At 42.7% G+C, this 24,570-nt stretch overlaps 1 protein-coding gene across 1 annotated transcript; it reads right to left on the bottom strand.

The window, feature by feature from the left end:
• Nucleotides 1–815: 815 nt before the first annotated feature.
• On the bottom strand, nucleotides 816–24,566 carry LOC110530237 (long-chain-fatty-acid--CoA ligase 3). Its single transcript, XM_021613133.2, has 15 exons — nucleotides 24,353–24,566; nucleotides 17,584–18,127; nucleotides 13,634–13,811; nucleotides 13,441–13,550; nucleotides 12,909–13,047; nucleotides 12,417–12,567; nucleotides 10,756–10,879; nucleotides 10,489–10,560; nucleotides 10,198–10,337; nucleotides 8,191–8,363; nucleotides 7,777–7,851; nucleotides 7,408–7,599; nucleotides 6,915–7,029; nucleotides 5,269–5,426; nucleotides 816–5,092 (listed from the first exon to the last, which is right to left on the bottom strand). The coding sequence occupies exons 2-15, from the start codon at nucleotides 17,944–17,946 to the stop codon at nucleotides 4,935–4,937; spliced, it is 2,148 nt and encodes a 715-aa protein (XP_021468808.1). The 5' UTR covers nucleotides 17,947–18,127; nucleotides 24,353–24,566; the 3' UTR covers nucleotides 816–4,934.
• Between the last annotated feature and the right edge of the window lie 4 nt (nucleotides 24,567–24,570).

Raw genomic sequence — 24,570 nt, 5'->3', positions numbered from 1 at the left:
CTTTCCTGTGACTGTTTCATGCTGTTGGAATGAATGGAGTGTAAGAGAAGTCACTGCAAGTGTCTCAAGAGGAGTTGGGATATGCAAGAAACACTTTTATTACACACTTGTGTCTAACAGGACAAATATAAGTACCCCCCCCCCCTAATAACAGTGACACGCACCTCATAGGTCACATCTTGCCATCACAGCAGCAAGATTTGTGACCTGTTGCCACAAGGAAAGTGAAGCACAAACTCTACTGTAAATACAAAATTATATTTATTTGTATTTTCCCCTTTCGTACTTCAACTATTTGCACATTGTTACAACACTGTACATCGTCATAACATTTGAAATGGCTCTATTCTTTTGAAACTGAGTAATGTTTACTGTTCATTTGTTTTTCCCTTTTGTTTATTATCTATTTAAATTTGCTTTGGCAATATACACGTTTCCCATGCCAATAAAGCCCTTTGAATTGGTAGGGAGGGAACTCTGAGTGTCCTTTTTTTTTTATCTCAGAGGAAGAGGGCCTCTGTCTCAGCTCCTTAATGCTCAGAGAATGTTCCTGTTACAGACTCCTTTACCCCAGCCAGTCCCTCTCACGCCAGCTGGTATCCCACACACCCCACAGTAACTCCATACACACCTTGGCTTCGTTGCCATATAACACGCTTCGGGACACGATTCGAATTAAGCCGTTGTGTTAGCCAGCACTGTCTGGAATGTTATACATACACTCACAGACAGATCAAAATCATTCTAATTCAAAAAAAGGCATATCCACGTTAACAAGAATCAATATAATCCATGAATGAAACAGAATGAACATATGGGCATTTTTAGACCAATCACAACTTTTATTTTCATGACAATTTTCCAAGGCCAAATTACCAATAAATAAGGAAGGAAACATTTGCAAACAGCCCATGATGTCACAAGGCCAGTAACCCACGCTAAACGAGAAGGAAAAAGACCCACCCCAAAAAACTGGTGAACAACAAAGACCAAATAGGTTTAAATGAGGTTTTACACCTGCACAACTGGTATATCTTTAGGAAATTTGATCATATTAACCCCTCCCCTTCCAACATATTTACTATGAGAAACAATGCGAGAGGTCAAATTAATCTGTACACCAAACTTTGTTCCTTGTCTTTAGGTACATCAGTAGTTAAAGTGGATGACTTCACTACTAAGACATGTAATGTAGGTATGTAGGTATGTACACTACCGTGATCAATTCGCCTTTTAAAACAATAAACTTGGATTAGCTAACACAACATGTCATTGTAACACAGGAGTGATGGTTGCTGATAATGGGCCTCTGTACGGCTATGTAGATATTCCATATAAAATCTGCCGTTTCCAGCTACCATAGACATTTACAACATTAACAATGTCTACACTGTATTTCTGATCAATTTTATGTTATTTTAATAAACAAAATATTTTGCTTTTCTTGCAAAAAAAAAGGAAATTTCTCAGTGACCCTAAACCATTGAATGGTAGTGTATGTAGGCGTGTGTGTATGTATGTGTATATGTCTGTGCGTATAACCTCAGAGAAACACTCAAGATACAGCACTTTGTATATTCCTATGAACAAATCTTCTTAACCAATTGTGGCCTGGTATGGGATAGCAAAGCAGCAGACTGGACAGACATTGGTTGGTAAATTGAATACAAAGAACCAATGAAATATCAGGAACTGTAAGAAGAACGGGAACCAGCCTGCACCTGGGTTCCTCGTTCATAACATTATCAGTGTTTTGGACTACTTCCCAAAACCGAGGGTCCTTTTCAAATGCTGAAATATCCCTTGTGCTAAATATCCAAGCCGTTCTTCTTCTACGGTATATACTGTACATTGCTCATACACAGTAATTCATTTGCAGACAATACATTTATGGCAGCCTTTAATGTACGTGGAATTCCAAACGAGATTGGCCCAGAGACATTTATGATGCTTTTAATCTTCCTGAAATGAAATCAATAAAAACTTCATTTTGTCTGGAATACCATTGACATCTGTACCCAAAATAATTATTGAGAAATAACTCATTTAAAAGTTGGGAAATGTGTGAAATTTTGGCCTTACCCGGGCCTTATCGTAAATGTCTCAAAAAGTCCCCTTTTTGAATTTTGTTCAGTATTGGAAATGGTTTAAAAACAATATACTCTACAAGTACATAACATTTCCAGAGTGGTCGCTCTGCTACTTTTGAAATGATGATCTCTTTTTGGAGCATCTACAACACAGTTCACGTGGGAACGGATCCAGAACTCCCTCTGCTGGTGATTTGCACAGTTGGTTATGTCCTATAACGTCCATTAATGTATAAAATGGGTCATATCTTCAAAAGGCCTGGGGCAAAGCAAAAATGTCATGAACTTTCCAACTTTTAAATCAATGATTTCAACTTTAAAAAGGTATGCCAAACCTCCTTACCCCAAAGTACCTTTCCAAGGATGACATATCTCTGAGCAAATCTCATATGGAATTGCCCACATGACTTTTCATCTTGGACTTTATTTCTGAATACATTATACGTCACAAATGTATATAGTGCATTCACAAGGAATCATGCAACCCAAATAACTTCCCGGAGACATACATCTGTTCACCTGTAGTGCCTTATTCTTCACCATTGTATTTTTCTTTTACAAGGCCAAAATATTAGTCTTCATTACTATAATTGGTACAGTACTTTCACAATACAGAAAAATAAGTATAGAGTCATATTACTGCCGACAAATCTGAATGAATTCAAGATGATTGAATTCAGATTACATTTCTGTTGGCACTAATATCACACCGTAAAGAGGCTATATGTTACTACTTCTACAACAATGTTTTCTGTCCGTCCGCCTGTCCTCCAGGTTCTCTTTGTACATTTAATTGGAAAGAGACAGGCCCCGCACCCACACATTCATACACTGTGAAGGGGCTCGCTCTCTCTGTGCATTTTTCCTTTACATACTTTAGGTTTTAGAATTTGTATTTCGTATAAATATTGCACATTCAATCTGCATTTCATATTTCATCAATAATAGCAACAGTAACTAGAGCTATGACAAAGAAATAGGACAATGCATTCCTGTAATACGAACAGGGATATCGGGGTAGATAGGACTACCGTTGGATGACACACACACACACAGTCTGCCGAAGAGCAACTAAAAAAAGGCAAACGGCTACAGATCTGGACTGGGAGCCATTGGCTCTCTTAGGAGACGTCCATGCGGTACACAATGTCAATAAAGACAATCTACGTGGTTTTATGGAACCAGATCGTCCAGGTGATAACATGGTTTATGGAGCCACAGACCTGGTTTAGCAGGACACTGTGTATGTAACATCGTTTTGCTGGAGGAAACATTGAAAGGTAACAGACTTCTACAGGTCAGGTGGGGTTGGCATGCAGCGGGCTTCACAGAGACATAGGGAACTTGGAACAAGCTCACGGTCAGAGAACGAACGCGCGCACACACACACACACACACACACACACACACACACACACACACACACAAACATCAGCACAAATCACACATACACACCCCTGTAAATTTGGACATTACTATACAGATTATGTTTCAAAGATGAACCAGTGGCAGAGACGGCCTCCTACTGGTTAAGTGACACAGTAGGATTGGTGTCGCGTGCTGAGAAGTTGCCCTTTAGGCACAGATCAAGGTTCAGCTTGTCCTCTCCCCATCCTAGCCTCAACCACAGGGAAGAGAAACTAAACTTCGATCAGCTTTACAGGGCAACTGCATCCTACTTCCCCGTAGCCCCCCCCCCCCCCCCATCATTACTTACCTGGTCCCAGATAATTTCTTGCCTGGGTCAACTCATGACATCTCACAAATAGTCAAGAGGAGGTGGCTAAAGTAAAAACCGATCCAGGATCAGGCTACATTACGAGAAACAGGTTCCACCAGCCAACCCAGGCACATCACATCAGCCCGTAGCCACACATGGGCACAGAGCAGGGAGGAGATTCCATCACTGGCACTCTGTAACAGAGTGACATAGGACTTAATCTAGTCAAGTCAGTAAACACATACTCTTCCATAGAATAGAAGCAACCTTCAGGACCTAGAGGCAGACGAGGGAAATGTGAGTTTGGTAACAGATAAATGAGAAACAAACCATTCAGAAAAAAACAAGAAATAAGGAAAGCAAATAAAAAATGCGAGTTGCGTTACAAAAATCTTATGGTTTCGCAAAACACTAATTTCTCTCAGACACAAGATGTTCATCGAATAGGTTTCGGAAACGAACCAAGACAAACCGATTACGTTAAAAAAAGAAAGACAACGAAACATGAACAAAACATCACCACATCCCAAAACATTTATACAATAAAAGGGATCCCTGCATAGATTCAAACCTGGATGTGGAACGTTTAAACCGAAGGGCCTCATTTTTCAGAGTCGTATTCATTAGTGCACAACATAGCAAAACGTTTCTTGTTGGACAAGTTCAGGTAGTCCCTCCCTGTTTCAGTCAGTTTTCTTCCGTTTGATGCCTAATGAACACGATCCAGGCCACATTCACACAAAAAAAAACATCCTTTCTACTATCAGGTGTCTGGACTACACACAGAGGCCGAAGAACATGCTAGATGGAGGATAGGAGAGAGAAGGGAAGGAGAAAAGGAGGAGAGGAGCGGGACAAGATTAACGTGTCATTTTCCGTGTCACGGCCGAGTCACGCCATGATGCCAGCGTCGTCATAGCAACACACAGACCCCGAAAAACTTTTGACGAAGACAAGCAACTGATGCTCCTCCAACTGGCTTGGCCCCTCTGTCTTGGGAAGGTGGGGGGGTGGGGGGCTGTGTCTGTTTGTGTGTAACTTGCCGCCGTACATTCTCTCCAGTTTTCATGTCATCTAGATAGCGTGTGTTAGATTCCTTGCGTATGCCTGTGTGTGCGTGTGTGTTACTTGCCACCGTACATTCTCTCGATGTCTTCCTGATAGTGTGATTTGAGCTCCTTGCGTTTGAGTTTGAATGCGTCGGTCACCAGGCCAGTCTCCGGTGTCCAAGGCTCTGCACTCAGACGGATCTTCCTCGGAATCTCAAAGCGCTCCAGTTTGGCTGTGGGGGGAGAAACAACACCGGACTTTAGAGACCAATGCATGGGCTGGGGTTGAGAAATGCTATTCAACGCTAGGGCCAAAAAGATGGAGAAACAGTACTCATATGTTACAACCAGAAATCTCTATTCCTCCCTCCACCCGTCTCTCATCGTCTTCTCCATCCCTCGGTCCTACCTGACAGAGCGGCCTCTGTGATGATGTGGAGAACGTCTCTCTCCATGTCAGGGTTGTTACAGATCTCCTCCCAGCTGCCCCGTAACCCTCGCTGCTCTGCCAGCGCCATTAACTGCTTCTGATTGGGCACCACGAAGCCAATCACGTACGACTGGTCACTGGGACGGAGAGAGTTAAGGAAATGGAGAGATAATAGTGTTATTGTTTTATTTAGAAAACACAGTTGATTTGTATAATTCCTTTTTATATTATCATCATCATCATTCTAGTTATTATTATAATGAAAGACAAAGATGGAGAGAGAAAGACAGGCCAGAATAGGATGAAGGATAGAGAGAGCAATGAGTCAGAAAGACAAAGAGAGACAGGAGAGAGGTAGAAAGTGGGTGACACAGACAGCAGATGGAGACATTGTGACTAGAGACAGAACAAGTTGACAAGGAGAAACAGACAATCAACGTTTTGTACTGAGTGTACAAAACATTAAGAACACTTGCTCTTTTCTTGACAGACTGACCAGGTGAAAGCTATGATCCCTTATTGATGTCACCTGTTAAATACACTTCATCGTGTAGGTGAAGGGGAGGAGACAGGTTAAGAAGGATTTTTAAGCCTTGAGACATTGATTGTGTCTGTGTGCCATTCAGGGGGTGAATATTTAAGTGCCTTTGAACGGGGTATGGTAGTAGGTGCCAGAGGCACCGTTTTGTGTAGTGAACAGGGCACGACAAAACAGTTCTCTCAGGAGACTGAAAAGATTTGGCATGGGTCCTCAGATCCTTAAAAGGCTCCACAGCTGCACCATCGAGAGCACCCTGACTGGTTGCATCACTGCCTGGTATGGCCACTGCTCAGCCTCCAAGACACTACAGAGGGTAGTGCGAACAGCCCAGTACATCACTGGGGCCAAGCTTCCTGCCATCCAGGACCTCTATACCAGGCGGTGTCAGAGGAAGGCCCTAAACATTTTCAAAGACTCCAGCACCCTAGTCATAGACTGTTCTCTCTGCTACCGCACGGCAAGCGATGCCAGAGCGACAAGTCTAGGTCCAAGAGGCTTCTAAACAGCTTCTACCCCCAAGCCATAAGACTCCAGAACATCTAATCAAATGGCTACCCAGAATATTTGCATTGCCCCCCCTCTTTTACACTGCTGCTACTCTCTGTTATTATCTATGCATAGTCACTTTAATAACTCTACCTACATGTACATATTACCTCAATTACCATGACTAACCAGTGCCCCCTGTATATAGTCTCGCGATCGTTTTTTTACTGCTGCTCTTTAATGACTGTTACTTTTATTTCTTATACTTATTTGTATTTTTTAAACTTCATTGTTGGTTAGGGGCTTGTAAGTAAGCATTTCACTGTTGTATTCGGCGCATGTGACTGATACAACTTGATTTGAGAACTGCAACGCTGCAGGGTTTTTCACACTCAACAGTTTCCCGTGTGTATCAAGAATGGTCCACCACCCAAAGGACCACCAGCCAACTTGACACAACTGCAGGAAGCATTGGAGTCAACATGGGCCGGCATCTCTGAGTGACACTTTCTAGCAAGGTGTTCTTAATGTTTTGTACACTCAAGGGTTATAAAGAGACTCCTGTCACCCGAGCGGTATATCATATGTGCATTGTTACCTGTTTGCGTAGGCGCAGATGTTGTCTACGAAAGGGCAGTTCTTCAGCATGGCCTCCACCTTCCCCAGAGACACATACTCCCCAGCCTGGAGCTTCACCAGATCCTTCTTACGATCTACACAGAAGGAACACAAATGATTGCTAAGGTAGATTTATATACATCTGCCTTTGGGAGGAATTTATCTGTCGTTTATATACGTGAATCCTTTCATATGTGATTGTTTTTAACAGAGACGAGTATGAAGTGAAGTGGATACAGAGAGAAGGGGAGGAGTATGGCTGGTAGATTCGTGTCCACGCAGACAAGGGTGGTGACCTTAACCACAAGGTCACCCTCAGTTAACTGTACTGGTATGCATTGTTAGTTCACCCGGGAAAAATTTGGAGGATCTGGCGCTTTCATCCTGACTCGTATGTATTTAAATCCACAGATAGACAGACAACATATCATAGGGCTCTCTCTAAAAACGGCTATTTTTTCTGGGATGCTCACCGATAATCTTGAGACACCCGTCTGGGTGAAACTCCCCGATGTCTCCTGTACAGAACCAGCGCTGGCCGTTGCTGTCCACGAAGAAGTCCTCGCGGTTCTTCACCTCGTTCTTGTAGTAACCCATAGTCACGTTGGGCCCGCCGATTACAATCTCCCCTCTCGGGTGTGGCTTGTCTGTGCTGTAGTAACCGCCTGGAGAAGATCAGGAGAAGAGGACGCGGTCTATGCCCAAAGCATCTTCAGCCCCACGTCCATCCCTTCCAATATAACTTTCATCCACCCTAGCCCCCAACCCCACTCACCGCCACCCTCCCAGCCCTCCCCCTAATATCACCGATTCTGCAGTCACAGTGCTACGGAGGGACTCACCCTCCTCCCAGTCCTTGAGGGTGATCTCGGAGCAGATCAGAGGAGCGCCGACCCGGCCTGTGCTGTAGTCCCACACTGACAAATAGAGAGAGGAAAATAATACACGTGAGAACAACATAGCATATCACATTACTGTGTGCAATCACCTGGCTTTCTCTATTGTGCCCCCCATTCCTCTCTTCCATCAGAAAGCAGTCTACACATTTCCTTCTCTTTTACCCTCCCTCCCTTCTTCTTGGACCTACCGCCTCCATCCACCCTCCCTCACCCTCTCTCTCTCTCGCTGATGGTGCCAGCTCCGCAGGTCTCGGTGAGGCAGTAGCCCCGGCTGACTTCCTCCTTCCCACCCTCTTGACTCCGTTCCATCCCCCTTACTCATTCCCTCCCTTCCCTCTCTCCTTCCCGCTCTCTTACTCTCGCTGATGGTGCCAGCTCCGCAGGTCTCGGTGAGGCCGTAGCCCTGGCCCACGGGACAGCAGAGACAGATGTTCATGAAGCGCTGGGTGGCAGCGGAGAGGGGCGCTCCGCCTGACAACAGCACCCTCATGTGACCCCCCAGCAACGAGCGCACTTTCCTAAACACAAGACTGGAGAGAGAGAAGGAAAGAGGATGACAGTGAGTCAGAGGATGAGAATAACACCAAGGTAAACAACAAGTCATTCATAATAACCTCTGTGTGAACCTTAGGTTTCTGTTTAACGCAGGCACCGGCCACAGCAATATCGAGAATGTCGGTGTGCGAGTCTCCATTAAGGCTGTTGCGTTGCATTATTGCATATGCCTATATATGAGCCCAAGCCTGAAAAAAACCCAGAATTAAAATAATGATTATGACATTCAGTATACAATACATAGCTTACCGCATATTACGCACCGCAGAAAAACATTTTAAGAAATGATTTAAAACTTCTTTAATTGGTCTAACCTATATTAAAAAAATAAACAAATTCTAGTAATTGCCTTTGATTGTAGACTGTATTAATATGCATACTGGATGGACTGGTTACCTTGTGCTATGCTCCAACATTTCTATCCATGAGTCTGGGGAAAGAACATAGAGGCCTAGGCAATGCTGTTGGTGCATTGATTGTGCAGCGCAGATTACAGTTCACCTACAATAGTGAATTTATATTTGATTTTGAATAGCCTAGTAAGAGAGATTTTCTTGGGTGATACATTACCTTCAGCTACAGAATATCTCAGAACCGTGCGTTTCCATCTCCGCCCCTCTCTCCTTTCTCAAGCGCGCAGAGAGAGGGGCTGTCGACAGTTTAATTAAACACTCTATATTTCATTGTGAAAACATGTTATTTTCAATGTTCTCAAACAGATTTCACTAGGTTTCCTAAATTAAGCCCTGGGTAGCTGCAGGAACAGGGTTGGAGAGCCCATGGCATAGAGAGTATGGGCGGAATATCACCTGTCATGAAGTGAGAGGCTGCATGCTCCTCAAACAGTGGTTGATGCCTGGAGTGAAATAACAGCAGTAGCCTACCCCAACCAACAGGGGGGAAAGCGGCCTCCAGTCGCTGTTCGTGTGCATAGTCTTTTTTTCTTCCTGCCCATTTGATAAGTGGCCATTCTAAATATTAACTCATGTAATATATTAGTAAAGACAATATTACACTGAGAATAGTCTGATGGGTGATAATATGATCACTTGATGAGAGAACGGTCTGTGCAGCCTGAGGCAAGGAACAGAGCGCAAGCTTTTCTTTGCGACGTTCTTAAATCACCAACAGCCTTTAGCCGGTCCATGAGGCCCCATTACATGTTTTGATTTAGAAGACATTCTAAGGTTTGTATCTCTCACAAGTTGCCAAATTACTCAATCTAGCGTATAGGACCCGTTTCAAATGATCACTTTTACGCTCAACAGAGCCACTTTCATCTGCGCACTCGCTCTGGAAAGGGAAAAATATCCTTTCTATTTTATTCAGCTCAGTTCAATTATATTCTTCTTACTATAAAATCATATAATATAAAATAATGGCATGGGACTTATGAGCATAACTTGTCAGCTAAACCAACAAGCCTACAGCCAACAGGATAACATACAGTAGACCAACACATATTCTGTTCTTCAGAAATACATTTTCTTCATATCATGTTTCTTTAGACCTACCTAAAATAAATCATGGATTTATGGTGATGGTGTATATTCAATTGATTTATAGACTTGTTAAAAATGTAGATTCCAAAGACACATCAGCAGCGTGTATGTGTGAAGGCCTGGAGAAGCTAAACATGTTTATGTTTATTAACGGTCAATTACCGTGAGACCGGCAGTCTTTTGCAAGACAATAACTGGCTGAAAAAATGTCATGGCCGCCACAGACCTAGTTCAACCTCCTGGAGACTCTCTATCAATCATTACCCATTGACTGTGTGTGTGTGTGTGTTACAGGTGTGTGTATTACCTGTCACAGAGCGGGGTCTTGTAGCCCTTGGTGATCTGTTCCATCTTGTAGTTGTAGGCCAACACAAAGAGGGTTCTCTGCACACTGCTCATCTCCTCCACCTTGGTCATCACATTCTTATAGATCCGATCCATGATCTCCTACAGGAGGGAGAACGAGGGACAGAGAAGGAAAGAGGACAAAACACCACTTCAAATAAAATAAAATGAAATATGTGCGTATCTTACAAAAATATTAACTGCTTATATATATATATATATATATATATTCTACGGTGGCTTTAGTGCTTACCGGTACAGCAGCCATGAGTGTAGGTTTTAGAACACTGGTGTCTCCTTTACTGCCCTTCTTAATCTTAGTCGACTGGGGAGGAAGAGAAGAGAGGAGAGAGATGGATCAGACTAGGAGTAGAGCACAGCTAGGTCTGTTCTATAATAGAGGAGGATGTCCAATAGAGGGTTCCTACATACCGCATGTGTTGTTGAGCCTTGGTTTACTGTCTCGCTCTGTGTGTGTGTGTGTGTGTGTGTGTGTGTGTGTGTGTGTGTGTGTGTTCACCTGGTCTGCTAGCGTCTGTGGGGAGGAGTATCCGATGCAACAGCCGTGAGAGATACACACCATCTCTGCACTCAGCTCCAGAACATGGGCCAGTGGCAGGTACCCAATGTAGGTGTCTGTCTCACTGCACGAATGGAAACAACAAAAACATTTTTATTCAACTGCCAAACATACAGAAACTATATATATATATATATATATGGAATCATGTAGTAACCAAATACCATCATGTAGTAACCAAATACCAAATGTGTTAAACAAATCAAAATATATTTCATATTTGAGATTCTTCAAAGTAGCCAGCCTTTGCCTTGACAGCTTTGCACGCTCTTGGCATTCTCTCAACCAGCTTTAGTCCCCTAGAATGCATTTCAATTAGCAGGTGTGTCTTTCTTTCCTTCTTAATGCATTTGATCCAATCAGTTGTGTTGTGACAAGGTAAGGGTGGTATATAGAATATATATAGAAGATATATATAGAAGATAGCCCTATTTGGTAAAAGACCAAGTCCATATTATGTCAAGAACAGGTCAAATAAGCAAAGAGAAATGACAGTCCATCATTACTTTAAGACATGAAGGTCAGTCAATGTGGAAAATTTCAAGAACTTTGAAAGTGCAGTCGCAAAAACCATCAAGCGCTATGATGAAACTGGCTCTCATGAGGACCACCACAGGAATGGAAGACCCAGAGTTACCTCTGCTGCAGAGGATAAGTTCATTATAGTTACCAGCCTCAGAAATTGCAGTCCAAATAAGTGCTTCACAGAGTTCAAGTAACAGACATCTCAACACCAACTGTTCAGATAAGACTGCGTGAATCAGGCCTTCATGGTCAAATTGCTGCAAATAAACCACTATTAAAGGAAACCAAATAAGAAGAAGAGACTTGCTTGGGCCAAGAAACACGAGCAATGGACATTAGTCTGATGAGTCCAAATTTGAGATTTTTGGTTCCAACCGCTATGTCTTTGTGAGACGCAGAGTAGGTGAACGGATGATCTCTGCATGTGTGGTTCCCACCGTGAAGCATTGAGGAGGTGGTGTGATGGTGCTTGCTGGTGACGCTGTGGTGATTTATTTCAAATTCAAGGCACACTGAAGGAAAAGCAGTCAACAAGTGCCCAGCTTATGTGGGAACTCCTTCAAGACTGTTGGAAAAACATTCCTCAAGAAGCAGGTTGAGAGAAAGCCCAAGAGAGTGCAAAGCTGTCATCAAGGATACTTTGAAGAATCTCAAATATAAAATATATTTTGATTTGTTTAACACTTTTTTTCTTACTACATGATTCCATGTGTTATTTCATCGTTTTTATCCCTTAACTATTATTTTACAATGTAGAAAATAACCCTTGAATGAGGAGGTGTCCAAACTTTGACTGGTACTAATATAGAGAAGAGAAGAGAAGATGAAGAGCAGGACACTCAGAGATATTCATGAGATGAGAGAGAAAGAAAGAGATACGTTTACATTCTGTAGGGCAAATGGTGGCAGATAGAAAGAGAGAGAGAGAGACAGTGAAAACAGAGTAATGAGGAAAAGAGAAAAGGAGAAAAACAGTGATCAGGGCACACAGGGGGGGAAAGAGTGGCAGTGAGAGAGCGAAAAGTCAAAAACAATTAGCAGTCAATCTAGAAGACACCATAGTTCTCTGTACGTACTCCAGGTCTGGGATGCGCTCTGCCATGCCTGTGACGCCCGCGATGATGTTGCTATGGGAGATCATGACGCCCTTGGGGATGCCCGTGGAGCCGCTGGTGTACATGATGACAGCGATGTCAGAGGGCACGGGCCGCCGGCGCGCCACCGCCACTACAGACGCGCGCAGAGAGAGATAGAGGGAGAGAGAGAGGCAGCAGGGACGTTAAAGAAGTCACACAAAGAGACTTTTGGGTCAGAACATTGAACAATGCGGGGGCATCAGAGAACGGCTATCGATCTTTCTTTCAAGAGAGGGCATGCACATAGCACAGGGCTAATACAATCTGATAGGATATGACAGAGATGGCTATTCAGGTATAGAAAACTATGATTCTGGAAGTCAGATTACATTTGAGTTGCTAAGACCACAGGGCAGAAGTACTGTACCAAGTCAGACAACACGTAGACCCAAACACACACGCCCCTCACACACCCACGCTCTCCCTCCTTACTGTTGTCGGGTCTGGAGCCCAGCTCTTGCACGGCATCCATGTTGTGGACCATGATGCCGCGGGGGAAGCCGGGCCAACTGGTTGGCTTACTGTCCACCACGATGATGTGCTGCAGCCGAGGCACCTCCAACAGAATGTCCTGGGAGGAGATGGCAGGATGAGAGGGAGGAGAGAGGGGGAGAGAAAGTAGCTATTGACTGGAGATTGCATTCGGACTGCATAGAATCAATGTAGTCTATGATCTACAAATCATCTCGCACTCCAAATAACTGCTCATCATGCCATTAAGACTAGCAATTCTACGCATTGCCTTGTACAAACGGATCCCCTCAAACACACTGACTGTCAACACTTAGACTGTCTGCTCAAGTACTGTAAGTGGGTAACTGTTCCAATATATATATATATATATATATATAGAGAGAGAGGCAAGACTATTTAAAATGTGGGAAAATGGTATTATCTGGCTGGAGTGTGTACTGTCTCATATGGCATTGCAGGACGTGATCAGGACAAGGCGAGCAGAGCTGACCTTGAGACGGCTGTGTAGCAGGTCTTTGCTGGTGATGATGTGGGTGATCTCAGTCTCGTTCAAACCGTGGGCAATGGCCGCTCCGCCCAGAGTAGAGTACAACGTCACCACTGTCAGAATGACACAGACTGGAGTTAGAGATTCATTGTGTGTGTTTGTCTATAGTGTGCTACTGTCTAACATAAACACTCACATGGGAAGTTGTATATGAAGCAGGCCTGTGCTGCTATCATCCACTCGGCCCTGGTCTCACAGAAGATGGCGATGTTACACTGAGGTCTCTGGCCCAGCGCGGCCAGCCCACTGCCAAAACACACTGCTGCCTGATAGGTCTCCTCATACGACATCCACTGATACTCCCCCAGGATCACCTAGAGATAACACAACCACATACACTGTTAACACTAATATACTGCTGCTTGGTAGGTCTCCTCATACGACATCCACTGATACTCCCCCAGGATCACCTAGAGATAACCTAGTGTTTACACTAATATACTGCTGCTTGGTAAGCCTCCTCGTACGACATCCATTTTCAGGAGGAGGGCTTCTTTAAAAAAAAACTAACAGGTCTGTGAGAGCCGGAATTCTTACTGGTTGGTAGGTGATCAAATACTTATGTCATGCAATAAAAGGCAAATTAATTACTTAAAAATCATACAATGTGATTTTCTGGATTTTTGTTTTAGATTCCGTCTCTCACAGTTGCTTTGTAGGTAGGAAAACCTGCCAAATCGGCAGTGTATCAAATACTTGTTCTCCCCAGCTAAGAAAAACCTTTGTCGAGCGAGAGTCGTCGGTCTATCGGTCTACATTTGAAATGCATGCATTTTTCCATAGACACCACCTATGTGTTTGAATAAGCTTGTCTGATGCGTTAGTCACATCGTTTGATTAAATAATTAAGACACACTAATGACTCAAAGAGGGAAACCGATGGCCACGTGGTGTTAAAGAAATGAAATGACAGCGAGTGCCTGTGTGACTGAGTAAGGTTGTCGCTCTCTCTCCCCTCCTTGCTGCAGTGAACAAGCACCACAGCACAGCAAGCGTTTATCGAGCTGCACCATCATTACAGCCATTTAGTTTCTTACTTGATTCTCTGACTGAAAAGTTGTTACCCAAATCCCACATTTGTTTAGGAAAAAACATTCCCTAAACTCTTGCCGTCTTTACGTGAAACATGGTTATAATGTTTCACATTACAAAATTGGTTATAAACTCTGAACACAGCAAAATGGATGCGGAAGACCTGAAAATGAAACTTGAAATGGGGGAATGTTTGCTGGTTGCTCAGGAGGGAAAGGGGAAGTTAGATGTGTGGAAGACATGTGATTTAGCTGTGAAAACTACTGGAGATCCAGAAAAGGGGGGGTATATTGTAGCCAGCACTGTGTGAATATTAGGCCTATGTGTGCCAAACAGGTGCTGTTAGATTACATTATTATTATTATTACTATTTTCTGATTATTTGGAACAGTATAAACACTAAATAAATGGTAAGTAATAACAGAGTTTGTTTAAAAAATAAAATAAATTAAAAGCCTTTATTACAGCATAGCAATAAAATAAGATTGGTGATGCAGCATAGCAATGATTGGCGCTAACAGAATCAGTAGGCTACTAAACAAAACCAGATTTGGCTCCTGACAAACAGTTATTGTCCTGATGTTGCTTCCAGAGGCAGTTTGGAACTTGGTAGTGAGTGTTGCACCCGAGAACAAATCATTTTTATTCACAACGCGCTTCAGCACTCGCCAATCCCGCTGTGTGCTTGTATGGCCTACCACTTCACGGCTGAGCCGTTGTTGATCCTAGACATTTCCACCTTACAATAACAGCACTTACAGTTAACCGGAGAAGCTCAAGCAGGGCAGACATTTAACGAACTGTATTGTTGGAAAGGGTGGCATCCTATGATGATGTCACGTTGAAAGTCACTGAGCTCTTCAGTAAGGCCCTTCTACTGCCAATGTTTACCTATGGAGATTGCATGGCGGTGTGCTCGATTTTATACACCTGTCAGCAATGAGTGTTGCTGAAATAGCCGAATGCACTAATTTGAAGGGCTGTCAACATACTTTAGTATGTATATATGGATGATTTATAAAGCCAGGCACATTAAACAGTTAGGCTATTGATTATATACCTAATCAGGTTGGGGTTTCCTCTCTCCTGAATTTAGACAATTAAGGCTAGGGTTGTTTTCCCGTCTCCTCACACCGCTGCTGCCTCCGTCACATTGTTCTCAACACCAATATGCTGGATAATTTTGCTATTATGCACAAAGAAACATATAGGGAAAGGCGCCAATTCAACGAGGCACTGAAGATTATGTTTCAGAACCGCGGACAGCAACCACTATTCAATGTGGGAGAGGCGCATTTGTTACCAAATAATATTATATTTATTAGTGATGCATGATTATTCATACATAATATAACCATACACAATTTCAGTAGCATCTTAGAGTGATGGATTGTGCCATCCCCGTGGCCTCCGCAAAGGACTAATCCACTGAGGCAGGTGAGAAACAGACGGGTGTCTTGTGCACAATAAAAAAACTTAACTAAAGAAATCTCGGGCGGCCAACAGCCTATTGACTGATTAATCGACTAACTGAGGGCAGCCCTATTTGTGTAGACCAGTGACAAAAAAATGTAAATTTAAAAAAAAAAGGCTGTAACACAACAAAATGTGGAAAAAGGGGTATGAATATTTTCTGAAGGCACAGTATATTTTAAATTGTAATGTTTTTCCACCAAGTCCTCCAACCAGGGTAGGGGATCGTAGGGGCAAAAAAGGGGGATCAGAAATTATGCATCTGTCTGCTAGTTTCATAGCTGACCCCCCAAAAATAAAAATACCATTGTTAATACTAGAAGTACGCACCACTAAACTGTCACACACCGATGTCTGGTAGGTCTCCTTATACGACAGTATTACCCCAGAATTACCTATAAAAACCAGCTGCCTTCAAACAGGGTTAGACAGTGTCATCTAATGTCCTTCTACTGCAACCATAGCAAAGAGGCCTTTCCCATACAAATTATACAGTGCCTTTGGAAAGTATTCAGACCACTTGACTTTTTCCACATTTTGTTACATTACAGCCTTGTTCTAAAATTGATTAAATTGTTTTGACTAGTCTCCCAGTCCCTGCAGCTGAAAAACATCCCCACAGCCTGATGCTGCCACTTCCATGCTTCACCGTAGGGATGGTGCCAGGTTTCCTCCAGACGTGACATTTGGCATTCAGGCCAAAATAATTCAATCTTGGTTTCATCAGACCAGAGAATCTTGTTTCTCATGGTCTGTGAGACTTTAGGTGCCTTTTGGCAAACTCTAAGCGGGCTGTCATGTGGCTTTTACTGAGGAGTGGCTTCTGTTTGGCCACTCTACCATAAAGCCCTGATTGGTGGAGTGCTGCAGAGATGGTTGTCCTTCTTGAAGGTTCTCCCATCTCCAGAGAGGAACTTTAGAGCTCTGTCAGAATGACCATCGAGTTCATGGTCACCTCCCTGACCAAGGCCCTTCTCCCCCAATTGCTCAGTTTGGCTGAGCAGCCAGCTCTAGGAAGAGTCCTAGTGGTTCCAAACTTATTTCGTTTAAAAATGATGGAGGCAACTGTGTTCTTAGGACCTTCAATGCTGCAAAAAAAATTGGTACCCTTCCCCAGATCTGTGCTTCGACACAATGCTGTCTCTGAGCTCTACGGACAATTGCTTCGACCTAATGGCTTGGTTTTTGCTCTGACACGCACTGTTAACTGTGGGACCTTACATAGAGACAGGTGTGTGACTTTCCAAATCATGTCACATCAATTGAATTTACTGCAGGTGGACTCCAATAAAGTTGTAGAAACATCTCAACGATGAACAATGGAAACAGGATGCACCTGAGCTCAATTTCAAATCTCATAGCAAAGGGTCTAAATGCTTATATAAATAAGGTATTTCTGTTTTCTATTTTTAAGAAATGGGTTATTGTGTGTAGATTGCTGAGGATTTGTATTTATTTAATCCATTTTAAAATAAGGCTGTGACGTAACAAAATGTGGAAAAAGTCAAGGGGTCTTGAATACTTTCCAAAGGCACTGTATCAAGAAAGATAATTAAATCCACTTTTCTCCCTCTTCCTCACCTTCTTGAAGACCTTCCCGTTGGGTTGGAGCTCGTCCTCCTCGCTCAGCACCTCTCTCGTGCCCAGGCAGTTCCTCTCTGGGAACCTGGCCGCTCCATGCTCCATCACCTTGTCCAGGGTGTCCACTCCTGGGTGCAAGGAAGACACCAGCTTCTGCTGGCTACCATCCTCATGGTTGGTCGCCCGGTAAGGGCCCGCCGGGCGACCGCTCACTGACCGTGCCTTGACCCGCCGCGCCCGGTCTAGGTTGGCTCCTGCGCCCGAGAGCAGGTACCAGGGCAGGAAGGTGATGACAGAGTAGACCCAGACAACCGAGCGGAAGACCTGCAGCAGCAGTGGGTTCATGTCCTCTTTTAGTTTCATCTTGGATGTCAGGGGTCACGGGGTGGAGTCTGAGTTGAGGTGGGTGGGGCAGGAAGTGTGAGGGATACACCCCAACACTTCTTTCGAAAACTGATTGTGTTCCTTCTCATGCACTGGTGGTTCCTCTGATAGATCTGTTTGTTGGATGGACTGACAGACAGCTTGGTTTTAGTCAGCTCGCCTGTTGTGAGAGAACAGAAAACACTTTAGAGATGAAGACCGGCATAGCGGAGAGGGAGGGAGGGATAGAAAGCGCAAATGCATTTAAAAAAATGAAACACATTAGTAATGTACCATTTGTTAGACCACCCAGCAATGAATTTAGGCTACATGGCTCTAATCTCCTTGGAATAATAGTCAAATTAGGCAAGCAGTGTAATCTCCATCAGACCAGGGTTCTCTCGAAAGAACGTAAGAGGGCCGCTGCGCCCCCTTGTGGTTGGGCTGCACCACTATGTAAAAAAATAGAGAATAATTCAAAAACACCAGGGGTCGCATTAGCATTCAAAAGTCTGCATTTTCAAAACACAGACCCGCCAAAAATCTGTTTTAATAGATTCCCCTGCCCTCTAATTAAACAAATGGACAATAAATACATGGGTCCACTCAGTGTTCTAGAATGCAGGAAAATCCGGGTCAGTTCAAGAGGGTGCTATGTGAAAACATAGTGTTATTATACTCACATACAATAATCATTCATCTGAACGATAATATAGCCTCAATATGCAAGTACTCAACTTTGTTGAAATACAAATGCTATAAGTGCGTAGGAAAAATGACAAGCTCACGACACTCATCTGAATAAATCATTATAAATATGTTTTTTTTTTCATTCTTCGATGTAACCACAATATAACAAATAATCGAACTCTGCTTCGAACATTAGCAAACAAACTAGTGTGAAAACAGCCACATAAAATGTTAAACGTAAAATGTGCTCTTAATCCCCTACTTCCTCATCTCCCACACCATCCCCCGCAGACAGGCAGAGAGCGAGTGGTCTGGAGAAAATGGAAGAGACGTTTTGGAACGTGTTGGAAAAGTTGGAACTTGAAATTGAACCTGTCTTGGTCAATACACCTGCGTTCTCAGAATGCAACATGTTTTTCTCAGGGGTGGGGGGGGGGGGGGGGTTCTGCTTGAAAAAAAGGTAAATTCTGCATTAACGCAATCCCTGCAATATAGTACAGTCCACACAGTACAGTAAAGAAAAGCAGAGTATGGTTCAGTACAGTAGAGTATATTACATTATACTGTACTCTACACGTGTGCTCTACTGTACTCTACTTTTCTTTACTATTCTGTGTTCTACTGTAATGTACTCTACTGTACAGTGCTACACTGCAACTGTGGGTTGGGACTACTATGATTTCCCATTGTAGCCAAATGAAATGTCAGAATAATAGTAGAAAGAATGATTTAATTCAGCTTTTATTTATTTCATCACATTCCCAGTGGGTCAGAAGTTCACTCAATTACTATTTGGTAGCATTGCCTTTAAATTGTTTAACTTGAGTCAAACGTTTCGAGTAGCCTTCCACAAGCTTCCCACAATAAGAATGTTGGCCCATTCCTAGCATAAGGTAACCAGTCCATCCAGTATGCATATTAATACAGTCCACACTCAAAGGCAATTACTAGAATTTGTTTAAATTTTAGAGTATAGGCTAGACCTATTATATACACCAAAGACATCTTAAATCAGTTTTGTTTTATGTTTTTCAGCCATGCGTAATATGCAGTAGGTTATATATTGTATAACGGCACAATCATCATTTTAATTCAGGGTTGATTGTTTGTTTTCGAGCTTGGGGTCATAAGCCTATACATATGTATAAGCTCTAACATGCGTATGGCTGTTTTGAAAGAATCACCACCTTAGAAAGCGCTGTCCATTTCGTTGTGTTAGGCTTTGAAACAACATCAACAACATTTCTTCAAATCAATCACAGTGAGCTGAGTTTTAAAAGCACCATACTGTTATGATGATAAGTCTTTGATGTGATTTTTGATTGCACTTACATTACTGTCAGAGTGGTTAGAGGAACAACAGAGCCCTGAGTACCAGACCATTAGGACCTAATGGAGGGACAAATGAGACCTGAATAACAGGCCATTAGGACCTGATGGAGGGGCAATAGAGCCCCGAGAACCAGGCCATTAGGACCTGAAGGAGGAACAATAGAGCCCTGAGAACCAGGCCATTAGGACCTGACAGAGGAACAATAGAGCCCTGAGTACCAGGCCATTAGGACATGACGGAGGAACAATGGAGCCCTGAGAACCAGGCCATTAGGACCTGACAGAGGAACAATAGAGCCCTGAGTACCAGGCCATTAGGACCTGAAGGAGGAACAATAGAGCCCTGAGAACCAGGCCATTAGGACCTGATGGAGGAACAATAGAGCCCTGAATACCAGACCATTAGGACCTGAAGGTAGTTAGCAAGCTGGGTACTAGCAAAGCATGTCCAGAGTGCATAAAAGGGGAATACCGTGACTCAGTCACATGGCATTTTACTGCGGTCATGACCCATGACTGCCGGTGTGGCGGTAATATGTTCCCGCAACAGCCCTATTCACAACTAGGATTGGGTTATAGATAACAATTTGAGACTGAGCTTTGTTACTATGCTGATAGTAACTGCAGGCAAGACTTGATCTAGATTTCCTCCCAATAGATGTTGCTCCAAAGAAATGAATTGATCTCAAGGGAGACTATAGCCCTAGTTGAGCATAGGGAAGTAGAATCGCCCTGTCTCACACACACTTCCCTGAAAACATTTTTCTAGGTTGTGTGGGAAGCTAGACTAACCCATGACCTTTCAAAGGAGAACTCTGAACTGTACTGTACTCTGATCAATGGTCATGCATTCTTGACTTCAAAACTTGCAGCCTATGACTCTGACACAGGTTTGTTCCATGTAATTTCAGAAAACCATGACACCCACCATCTCAGATTGTTCTGAAATCGTTTTTTGTTGTTGTTAGAAACAGATAAGATTAGCATTACGGCAACACTATTTTGTTAAAATATCATTTTATCTCTGAGAAATTAAGCTAATTGATTGCACCCAATTTATAGAATTCATATAATATTCAATAAATATAGTACCTAATATCAGTTTTTTCCTCCTGTTCAGAGAAAATAGTTATTGAAGTTGCTTGCATCCTTTACCATAAAGTAAAGTAGTGTGAAAGCACCAGGTTTTGACCAATAGATGCAGCTGTTTCTGCCATACAGCCACACTCTTTTATCCATTTTGCTGCTATCAGTGTTTGTTAAAGAGATCACACCATTTCAACTGTAACTTTGGGTAGAAAACCAATAGATTTGGCCCATGACAAAAATAAATTGTGTGGCCATCCTCACAATTCAAGCCAGTCCTCCGTGAAAGCAAATCAGTTTGTCCTCCTTTTATGCTTAATCAGTGTCCAGAAAATGGCCACTTTGTGTGTGGTTTATTCCCTCCAAAAAAGGTCCTGATGAACAAGCAAACCATTAGGCCACAGCAGTTCTAATGGTCTCAATGTTATGGTCTCAAATGGTCTTCAATGGAAATAGTTGAAAACACACACTGTATAGTGTTTTGTAATGTTGTTTTTTAAAATGTATTTTGAATTGAACCTTTATTTAACTAGGCAAGTCAATTAAGAACAAACTCTTATTTACAATGACAGCCTACCCCTGCCAAACCCTAACCCGGTAGACGCTGGACCTATTGTGCGCCGCCCTATGGGACTCCCAATCATGGCCGGTTGTGATACAGTCTGGAATTGAACCAGGTTCTGTAGTGACGCCTATTGCACTGAGATGCTGTGCCTTAGACCACTGCGCCACTCGGGAAAGTAGTGTGAATTAAACCCAACCCAATACCATGGGTGACTGACACAGATACATAGAGTTGTTTCCTAATAACTGTATTGACAAACATAAGACTGCCATGCAATTCATTATTTTATTAGTGTTGTCACAACAATGAAGTCCTTAGCGCATTTCACCATCAAAGTTTTGGGCTTCAAGGAGAAGTCTTTGTATGAGAATTGCATAGTGATAGCCTTAGAGAACAGACACTTGTTGGACTACTCAAGGAGAGTTGGTTTGACGCATTAGGTTGCTATTAAGACAAACTGAATTGCTGGCTTGAATTGTGAGTATGACCACAACATTTATTTTCATAATGAGACAAATCCATTGGTTTTCTAGCCAAAGTCACAAAGGAAATGTTGTGATCAATTTAATAAACACAGGAGACCAACACAATTGATAAAATAGTTGCGGTATAGCAGGAACAGCTGCATCTAGTGGTCAAAACCTTGTACTTTCACACTACTTTATGGCAAATAATGCAAGTGACTTGAATTAGAAATTTCTCTGAAAAGGGGAAAAAAAACATCACCAGATTCACAGGGAATACATTAAATAGTATGGAGAAGCAATACTCCAATCCACAGTTTCATACTACTTGTCAAACATAGATAACTGCAAACTGGTTGTTGGGTGGGATTGGCATGCGGTGTGGGGGATCCGCGTTAGATGTGTGTATATTCATTGGTAGGAAGAACTTTGGTGTAAATCGGATGTTGGGTACTATATGTAATATATGAATATTATCTGAATCCTATAAATTAAAATGGCCAATTTGGGTGCAATCAATTAGCTTAATTTCTCAGAGATCAAATTATATTTCAAGAAAATGTTGTTTCTGGAATGCTAATCGTATCTGTTACTAACTACAGAAACTATTTCAGAAATCTGAGATGGTGGGTGTCAAAATCCCCTTTTGAGGTGGAATGACCCACAGAGGTCACCAAGTCAGACTAGTCTAAACTAGTACAGCCACTAATGCAAAGTCTCACAGCTCTTCATCAAAGGCTTTGACAAACAAGACCAGAAATACAGGTCCAGCCTCTATGGTAGAGAGGCTGGAGAGGCTAATAAATGCTTAAGGACACACCTCAAAAGATCTCCCAGTCAAGTTTTAGGCCACTCTGAGTCTCCACTTAAATGAGTCACGGCGCAGAGTAATAACGGCTTGCAGACCACATGGCTGAACGGGAACTATGAAACTGAAATGTAGGCCTAACAGCACAGTAAACATATAGCTAGTTCTACTCCTGTAATTGTAAACAAATGAGTTGTTGTTCCGTTATTGTTAGGGATAGTCTAGGTCAAGTCTGGTTCTGGAAAACAGAACTCTCAATCAACCAGAAGACATCCTCTGCTGTGTAAACTCTACTTCCACTTGACCCCAAAGTAAAGACAAGACAATATTCCTAGAGTCCTTGAAACAGACAGACACACACAGAGAGAGATAGAGAGAGAATGTGTTGTTATATCATCTGGAGGAATCCACCACTCTGTCCACCAGTGTCATAACAAACACAGTTTGCACAACAGTTAAAGTATTTGTAACTAACAAGATGTGAATGATGCCTAATGTGGTGCCATTGCAGTATTGGCATAAGTTAATCAAATCAAAGCATCTGACCACCTTACATCCTGAACTGGTTCAGTCAGCCCATACCCACGAGACTCCAAATCTGTCATCACCTCCTATCTGAAAGGTTTCACTCTATCGATGGCCTTCTCACCATCATTATATTCTAGTTGTCGTTGTTATCTGCACAGCACACACCATCTCCTTCTCCCAGAAAGGAAACACCAAAGGCTCGTCTCCAGACATGTGTCATGTGACATTTGTGATTGTCTGTTGCCATGACGCAGTTGTTAAAGCAACGTTACCGGTATGGCGTGGACAGTTAGTCCTACTTAGCAGGGTCTATAATGCTAGATAGTGTGGCAGGCCAAAAGACAATAACGTTACCACATTGCTGGATGAACAATTTTTCCATATCTATGCAAAAATAGGCTATGCTAACTAAATATGCTACGGGTACATAGTTAACGTTCACTAACTAAAAATATAACAAACAAACCAAATAGTTAGGTAACTAACAGTTACCCAGGTCCTGATAACGTGTAATAAAACGTGATATAAATGGGGAGATCAACACACTCAAAATGCCATGATGAAACCCTTTTGTCAACACCACAGTAAGATAACGTTGACTACCGTTGTGAACTAGCTTCCTAACGTCACCAGACAGGAAAGTGCCTATCAAATATATCTAACGTTAGCATCAACAGCCCGGCATTACAGCTGTGGATGACACACACACACAGCTAACTAATAAAATAAAAAATAAAAAAAAGTTTCGAGAAAAGCAAGCCGACACTAGCTAGTAACCTATTGAGTCTAATTTCAATTACACCAAATAACATTAGATTATCCGTCGAGAGAGCTACTGGTAGCAAGCAACAAAATAGAATTGCTAGCCAGCTAACGTTAGCTAACATCGCAGCACATCTGCAAGAATCGAGAGCCCAGACAATGCAACCTCACCTCTTCATCATCCTCTATTCCTGCGTCTCTTGGAAGAATTTCGTCAATACACCAACCTCATTTGTAGGCTTTGTGACCAAATCACTCCCAAAACATCACAGCTATGGCGCCAATGTATTTATTAAACTAAGATATTTTAATGAAAATCTGCAGGCATCAACGGCCCTTGTTATCAGCCCGGAAGTGATGGGGAAACGAAACGTTGTCAAGGCAGTCCG

Source organism: Oncorhynchus mykiss, chromosome 8 (assembly GCF_013265735.2).
Source record: "Oncorhynchus mykiss isolate Arlee chromosome 8, USDA_OmykA_1.1, whole genome shotgun sequence".
Lineage (NCBI taxonomy): Eukaryota > Metazoa > Chordata > Actinopteri > Salmoniformes > Salmonidae > Oncorhynchus > Oncorhynchus mykiss.
The sequence above is the reverse complement of the archived record's forward strand: the minus strand, read 5'-3'. Positions and strand labels throughout refer to the sequence as shown.